This window comes from Arachis ipaensis, chromosome B08 (genome assembly GCF_000816755.2).
Source record: "Arachis ipaensis cultivar K30076 chromosome B08, Araip1.1, whole genome shotgun sequence".
NCBI classification, from domain to species: domain Eukaryota; kingdom Viridiplantae; phylum Streptophyta; class Magnoliopsida; order Fabales; family Fabaceae; genus Arachis; species Arachis ipaensis.
This window is the reverse complement of record NC_029792.2, coordinates 53,476,796-53,485,422: the sequence shown is the minus strand read 5'-3', so window position 1 is coordinate 53,485,422 and position 8,627 is coordinate 53,476,796. Positions and strand designations below refer to the sequence as shown.

General features: G+C 42.7%; 1 protein-coding gene across 1 annotated transcript; it reads left to right on the top strand.

Moving 5' to 3' along the window:
• On the top strand, window positions 5,169–6,839 carry LOC107611041. Its single transcript, XM_016313007.1, has 2 exons — window positions 5,169–5,464; window positions 6,578–6,839. Exons 1-2 carry the CDS (start codon window positions 5,169–5,171, stop codon window positions 6,837–6,839), a joined length of 558 nt encoding a protein of 185 aa, XP_016168493.1.

Genomic DNA, 8,627 nt, shown 5'->3' with positions numbered 1-8,627 from the left:
TGGTTAGTTGTACGAGTTGTGAAAAGTGTGATTCATAATTCGTGCACCATGCGTTCACTACCAAATCTGAGCTTAGCCCCATTTGTTTCGAAAATTGAAAGAACTTTGCTTCATATTAGGCAAGCTCGGAGGCGGTTGGTCTTTGAGGAAGGTGAAAAGGTTCTTACCAATTCACCAACCATAACATTGTCATCCAACGAAGGCACTAATTACTCTTTCGTTGATACTACTAATAGTTCTTCTTTTGATCTAGGTGTTGACGATATGGCCGCTCCAAGGAGAGTTACTCTCAAGGAAGCTGGTGCACCGGATTTTGTTCTCCAACCTCTCCATGTAATTCATCCCAACTTGAATGCAAACTTTGAACTCAAGACCGCTCTCGTCAATCTTCTACCAAAGTTCCATGGACTTCTTGCATAAGATCCAATTAGACACCTCAAGGACTATCATGGTGTGTGCTCAACCACTAGGTGGGAAGGATCCGATGAAGTGGCCATATGGTTGTTTGCCTTCCCTTTCTCTCTTGAGGGAAGGGCCAAGGAGTGGTTTTTTACCTTACATAGTGATGTTGTCTCCGATTGGGACTTGCTTAGGAGAGAATTCCTTGATAAATTCATGACCGTAGAAATGATGGACAAGCAAAGGAAGGAAATCTCTTGTATTGTACAAGGTGAAATGGAAACTTTATATGAATATTGGGAGCGGTTCCGCAACTTCTTGACTCATGTCCCAACCACATAATTGGCACTCAAGTATTACTTAGCTATGTATGCCAAGGCATGAGGGAGTAAGATAAGAATTTATTGGATGCCTCAAGCAACGGTTCTTTGTCAAAGTATAGGACGGCGGAGGTGGCATGGCAACTCATTACCGACTTGGCCGAGTCCACTCAGCATGCTAGACGGAGAGTCAACCGCCCAAAGGCCGTGAATGAAGTCTCTTCTAGTGGTGAGACCGCTACCCTTACCAAGACCTTGTGTGAAATGACAAGCCTTCTAAAGCAACTCCAAGTGAATTAACAACAACCTCCATCTCAACAACAACCACCACCTCCTCAAAACCAACAATGTCAACAATTGGTCCCCAAAAAGTGTGTGGCATTTGCCAATGCTACTCCCACTACACGGATGAATGTCCAAGTCTCCAAGAAGATAACACTCTAGCGGCTACCCACAACTTTGATGATCGCTCCTACTATGAACGTGCTAATCAAGGATACCATTAATAAAGGAGCAATTACAACCAAGGGTACCCCCAACAAGTTGGCAACTATAACCAAGGGAATAATAACTCTAATCAAGGTTGGAGGGATAGTGCCAATCAAGGTTGGCAGGACAATTATCAACAAGGAGGTAGGGACAATGGAGGCAACCAAAGATGGAACAACAACACTCCACAAAACCGATATTCAGAAAACCCTCCAAACCAATAACCAAATCAAGGAAGGAACTATCAAACCTACTTACCACCTCATAGACAACTACCTCAACCCAACTAACTCCAACCACCACAAATCACATATCCTTCCACTTCTCCAAATTAAGATGACACACTCCGATCCATACTCCAAAGGCAAAAGGAGCTCTAAAATACACTCAACTTAAGTCTTAATGGTCTTACTTCCACCCTCCAAGCTCTCATTGCTCGTATGGACCACCTTCTACCTCTACTCCTCAAGCCTCAACCTCTAGTGCCATACCTTCTCAACCTCTACCCAACCCCAAGGGTGGCATCAACGCCATAACCTTGAGGTCCAGAACTCAATTGAAAGAAAGGAACTCAAAGGCACCTAGTCCAATGATGGTTGCTCATGAGGAAGATGGAGTTGAGATAGAAGAAATTGAAGAGGAGGAGGAAGCACATGTGATAGTTGAAGAGGAAGATCCTTAACCAAGGAGTGAAGTCCCTAGAAAGGAGCAAGTCTTAGAGGAAGTGGCTCAACCAATTCCATTTTCTACATTGTCAAGAAAGGCTAAGAAGCGTATAGAGCTTGACCCAAAAATGGTAGAGATGTTCAAGAAAGTGGAGGTAACTATCCCTCTCTTTGATGCTATACATCAAGTACCCAAATATGCGAAGTTTCTTAAGGACTTGTGTATGAACAAAGATAGAATTCATGAATTAGAAACTATTCCATTGGGGAGTTCTATTTCGGCTTTGATGGGAGCCATCCCGAAAAAGTGTGTTGATCCGGGTCCTTGTTTAGTTTCTTGTGTCATTGATGGAGTCCAATTCGTTGATTGTATGTGTGACCTCGATGCATGCGTTAGCATTATGCCTCCTTCCGTTTATCATGTATTGAAGCTTCCGCCATTGAAGCGGTCGGCAGCTAGGTTTGTCTTGGTGGAGAAGAGCATAATAATTGTGACGGGTATTACGGAAGATGTGTTGGTCAACATAAAGGGTTTGATATTCCTAATTGATTTCCATATCATTGAGATGCCACCAAGTGAATCCGAAAGGACATCATCTATCATACTTGGGAGGCCATTTTTGAGGACCTCTGGATTCAAGTTGGATGCCCATTCAGGAACCTACTCATTTGAGATAGATGGGAGAGTTGTAAGTTTTAGCCTAGAAAAAGCAATGAGGCACCCACTAGAGAACCACTCCATATTTCGGTGTGACTTGATTGACAACATTGTGGCCGAAGTGCATTATGAAAAGCTAAATGAGAAACATATGGTTGAAGAAAATAGTGAAGACCCAAGTGAGGAAGTTCAAGTGACAAACCAAGAGCAAAAGCTGGAATTGAAGCCACTACCGCCCCACCTAAAGCACTCATACCTTGATGAAGCCCACAAGTTTCCAGTGATTATAGCAAGAGAACTAAATCCTCAACAAGAAGAGAAGCTGTTATGTGTTTTGAGAAAGAACAAAAGGGCAATAGGGTGGAGCTTGGCGGATCTAGTGGGGATAATTCCCCAAGTGTGTGAGCACCGGATCTTTTTAGAGGAAGAAGCTAGACCCGTAAGACAACCTCAAAGACGATTGAATCCTACCATTTTGGAGGTTGTCAAGAAGGGGGTAACATGGTTACTTGAGGCGGACATCATCTACCCCATTTTGGATAGTGAATGGGTGAGTCCCGTTCAAGTTGTGCCAAAGAAGTCCGGAGTAACCACAATCAAGAATGAAAGCGGGGAGCTCATAGCAACACGGGTGCAAAACTCTTGGCGAGTATGCATAGACTACCAAAGGTTAAACTTGGCCACTAGAAAAGACCATTTTCCACTTCCGTTTATCGATCAAATGCTCGATCGATTATCTGGTAAATCCCATTATTACTTTCTAGATGGATATTTGGGGTACTTCCAAATATACATTGCTCTAGAGGACCAAGAAAAAACAACATTTCCTTGCCCTTTTGGAATTTATGCCTACAAGCGTATGCCATTCGGCTTATGCAACGTACCAGCAACTTTCCAAAAGTGCATGATGAGCATATTTGCGGATTTTCTAGAGCAATGCATGGAGGTATTCATGGATGACTTCACGGTATATGGTGATTCTTTTGATCATTGCTTGGACAACCTTGAAAAAGTTTTGGAAAGATGTACTAAAACTAACCTTGTCTTGAATTTTGAGAAGTGCCATTTCATGGTTAAACAAGGCATTGTTTTAGGATATATTGTTTCCAAAGATGGTATTTCTGTAGATCCGACAAAGATTAATGTTATATCTAGCTTGCCTTACCCCTCCTCCGAGAGGAAGTCCGTTCTTTCCTTAGACATGCAGGATTTTATCGAAGGTTTATAAAGGACTTTAGTAAGGTAGCATTGCCTCTCTCAAGATTGTTGCAAAAGGATATTGAGTTTGATCTAAGCAAGGAATGCATGGAGGCTTTTGACAAGCTCAAGGTAGCATTGACCCAAGCTCCCATCATGCGAGGGCCGGATTGGAGTCGGCCATTCGAAATAATGTGTGATACTTCAAACTTTGCCGTGGGAGCCGTGTTAGCACAACGCGAGGGTAAGATTCCATATGTCATAGCCTTTGCAACAAAAATACTAGATGGAGCCCAATCTAACTACACTACCACTGAAAAAGAACTTTTGGCCATCGTTTTTGCCTTGGACAAGTTCCGAGCATATCTACTCGGTTCAAAGGTGGTAGTGTACTCGGATCATGCGGTGTTGAAGTATTTGTTGGCTAAGAAGGAATCCAAACCGACATTGATTAGATGGGTTTTATTGTTGCAAGAGTTTGACATGGAAATTAAGGATAGGAGTGGTACGCAAAACCTAGTGGCGGACCAGTTAAGTCGCCTTGAACATACTAAAGGCGATATCACTCCTATTAATGATTCTTTTCCCTTTGAGGGCTTGCATGCAATCTCAAAAACCATTCCTTGGTATGCGCCAATCGCCAATTACATGGTATCTCGCTCCTTCCCTCCTAATCTCTCTAAACATCAATGGGATAAGCTAAAAAGTGAATCCAAATACTATGTATGGGATGACCCATACCTTTGGAGATGTGGGGCAGATCAAGTAATTCGGAGGTGCATTCCACAAACCAAAATCTACTCAATCTTGGAAGCTTGTCACTCCTCCGAAGGAGGGGGCCATTTTGGACCCCAAAGAACGGCAAGGAAAATTCTAGATTGTGGATTTTGGTGGCCAACTCTTTTCAAGGATTCTTCTCATTTTTGTAAATCTTATTCTCAATGCATTAGATTTGGCAATATCTCCAAGAAGGATGAAATTTCCCAACAAACCATGCTATTTTGTGAGATTTTTGATGTGTGGGGAATAGACTTCATAGGGCCATTCTCAAATTCTAATGGTTTTCTCTACATTCTACTTGTCATTGATTATGTGTCCAAATGGGTGGAAGCAATACCCACCCGGACGGACGATGCTAATGTGGTCCTTTCCTTTGTGAGAAATAACATCATTTGTAGATTTAGGTCGCCACGAGCAATCGTGAGCGACCAAGGTTCACATTTTTGTAATAAGAGAATGGAAGGACTAATGAAGAAATATGGCATCATGCATAAAGTAGCCACGGCCTACCACCGACAAACAAATGGCCAAGCTGAGGTTTCCAATCGGGAGATTAAGCGCATCTTGGAAAGAATTGTGAAACCCAATAGGAAAGATTGGAGTGCTAAGCTCACTGATGCATTATGGGCCAACCGAACGGCATACAAAACGCCAATTGGCATGAGCCCCTTTCAGTTGGTGTATGGCAAAGCTTGCCACCTACTGGTGGAGATAGAGTACAAGGCATATTGGACCGTCAAAGAATGCAATCCAAGTTTGGGTGGAGCTGGAGTTGAGAGGAAGCTACAATTAGCAGAGTTGGAATGTTTGAAACTTGAAGCTTATGAGAATTCCAAACTTTACAAGGAGAAAATGAAAGCCGTGTATGATAAGAACATAAGAGGTAAAGAATTTAAAGTCGATGATCTAGTCCTCCTTTACAATTCTAGATTGAGATTGTTGCTCGGAAAACTAAGGTCAAAATGGGAACCCTATTGGGTTTACCATTTGCGCCATCCCTCAAGTCCGGATATCTTCAAGGTCAATGGGCACCGTCTCAAGTTGTATCATGGTGAGCAAATGAAGAGCAACAAGGAGATTGAGGTATTCCTTTTGGAAGATACACCTCTTGGTAAAGAGCAATGAGCTAGTGCAAGTCAAACTTAAGGACATTAAACAAAAGTGCTAGGTGGGAGACACCCCACCATGGTGAGATCTATCCTTTTTTACACTTTTATATATAACTCTTGAATTCTTCATTGTTTTGTGATTGATTAGCTATAGTCTTGGTTAGGTTTGATTATGAATATCTTAGATAACTTGTTCATGAAGATTAGCATTGTTTCTCAAAAGATGAATTGATTTTATGGTAGAAGAATACCCCATCTTTGGGTTTTACATTGAGTTTTGGGTGTTTTTGACCCCTTTGGCTTGTTTAACCACTGAATTCATGACAATTAGGCATTCTTCATGTCTCAAAAAAAAGGGGGGGGATGTGCGTACGCGCCCCTACGCATTCACAGCTCCTGGCCCATTTTCCAGAGAATTGTGCAAATTCTGGGCCAATTTTAAGCCCCAGGAATAACACCCCTCGCGCGTGCGCACACCTGGCACGTATGAGCCCATGGCCATTTGCACAAAAGCGCGTGTACGCGCACTAGCCGCGTTCGCACAGATGATGCGAAATGCATTCCTGAGCCATTTTCCCGAGAGTTATGCCCAAGTTGGGCTAATATCATGCCAATGGCCTAACTCGACTCGCGCGTATGCACACCTGGCGCGCACGCGCACCTTAACCAAAATGCATGTCGACGCGCCAGCGCGCCGTGCGCGTCCGCGTCGATTGAAAAGTTTCATCTTCTAGTACTTTTTCCCGAGAGTTGAGCCAAAGTTGTGCCCAATTTGTGCTAGGCGCACAACTCAGATGCACGCGCAAGCGCACCTGGCGCTCACGCGCACACATGCTCTTCACCGTTTCGCGCGCACGCGCACTATGCGCGTCCGCGCCCTTGTTAATTTTTGCCCATGCGCACGCGCGCCGATTTTGCGAACTAAACTTAGCCGATAGACGGTGACGTTGTTCCCAACAGGAGATATCTTTACCCTCTGACGGACACCGAGGAACCAAACTTAGCCGTCCGCATGAGCATTCCCACCACCTCAACCGCACCACCAAAGTCATCCATGCAACGCATAGGAGACCTCCACAAGAAGCTCGATCGTTATGAGCGGCGCAACCAAAGCTGTTACACTTTTGTCAAGAAGCTTCTAAGTTGCTTAGCACCACCTATGGAAGAACCGAAAATCTCTACTTCCACCGGCACCAACAATGAAGATAGTGATAATGGATAGGATGATTGACACTCGGAAGCCGATCAACCACTGCGTCTCACTCAAGGCACGGAGGATCGTGCCAACTTCTAAGTGTGGGGAGGTCGGTCAGCTGATCGGTCTTCATAGGTAACACCCGAATAAATTTTGAATCTATTTTGTTAAGTAGGATAGATTGCATTTGACATCCATTGCATGTTAGTTATCTCCTAATAAGTCCACTTGGTTAGAGTAATGACTTCTTTCCTAGGAAGCTAGAACTTTAGGGCAAACTCACCAATTTTAAAGAATTTTTTTGATGCTATGCTTGTTTGAAGAATGTAATTCGGAACATGGATTTTGAGCCAAGAACAAGCAAGTGAGTTTTGAGCCTAATCGCATGGCTACATCTTTTAGCCACTTACTTCCCTTCTTGTGTGCGTTGTTCTCTCTCTATGATTGTGATCCTTAATTTGTTTGACTCTATATGTGCATTTTTATATGTATGAATGCATGTAGATGATTGAGGCCATCAATTCACTTAGCCACTTACCCAAATGACCTTACCTTGTAACAACCTTTGCAACCAATTTTGAGCCTACGCTTAACCCACTTATTCTTAATTTTAGCACATCACAAGCCAAAAGTGGAAAACCCATGAATGTCCCTATTTGAATCCTTGAATAGCTTAGGCTAGTGTGGGTGTGCCATTCAAGTGTGGGAAAATGGGGGGGGGATACATACTCATGTGATCGATTAAAAGAAAGGAAAAAAGGGGGAAAGAAAAAGAAAAGAGACCCAAAGAAAAAAGGAAAAAGAAAAGAAAAAAAAAGAAAAAAAATATATAAAAAGAAGAAAAAGAGAAGCAATAAAAGGGGACAAAATGCCCCAAAGTAAGACCTAGAGACAAATCAATGCATGTGTGTAATGATCAAAAGCAAATGCATGAGTATGTGAAAGAGTGAGGAATGGGTAGTTAGATTAGTGCATATTTGTATAAGATGTTATATAAGTGGTGCACGAAATTGTGATCTCAGGCAACGGCGCCAAAAACTCTGTACGCACGTCTTAATAAATTGTTTTTCATTCACAACTTCGATACAACTAACCAGCAAGTGCACTGGGTCATCCAAGTAATAAACCTTACGTGAGTAAGGGTCGATCCCACGGAGATTGTTGGTATGAAGCAAGCTATGGTCACCTTGTAAATCTCAGTCAGGCAGATAATAAAATAGTTTTGGAGTTTTCAAAAATAAATAATAAAATAAGGATAGAAATACTTATGTAATTCATTGGTGAAAATTTCAGATAAGCGTATAGAGATGCTTTCCTTCCTCTGAATTTCTACTTTCCTACTGTCTTCATCCAATCAGTCCTACTCCTTTCCATGGCTGGCTTTATGTAAGGGCATCACCGTTGTCAATGGCTATATTCCATCTTCTTGTGAAAATGGTCCAAATGCTCTGTCACAGCACGGCTAATCATCTGAGGTTCTCGATCATACTGGAATAGGATTCACCCTCCTTTTGCGTCTGTCACTACGCCCAGCACTCGCGAGTTTGAAGTTCGTCACAGTCATTCAATCCCAGAATCCTACTCGGAATACCACAGACAAGGTTTAGACTTTTCGGATTCTCATTAATGCCACCATCAATCTAGCTTACACCACGAAGATTCTGATTAAGAGATACAAGAGATAATCATTCAAGCGAAGGTAGAACGGAAGTGGTTGTCAGGCACGCATTCATGGGGGAATGATGATGATTGTCACGTTCATCACATTCATGTTGAAGTGCGAATGAATATCTTAGAAGCAGAATAAGTTGAATT

What these genes read in the sequence shown, in the direction of transcription:
- LOC107611041 (XM_016313007.1), top strand. Translation starts at nt 5,169, where the DNA reads ATGAGCCCCTTTCAGTTGGTGTATGGCAAAGCTTGCCACCTACTGGTG. An exon ending in TTGTTGCTCGGAAAACTAAG is followed by an intron (nt 5,465 to 6,577) that starts GTCAAAATGGGA and finishes TGTTCCCAACAG; the next exon opens with GAGATATCTTTACCCTCTGA.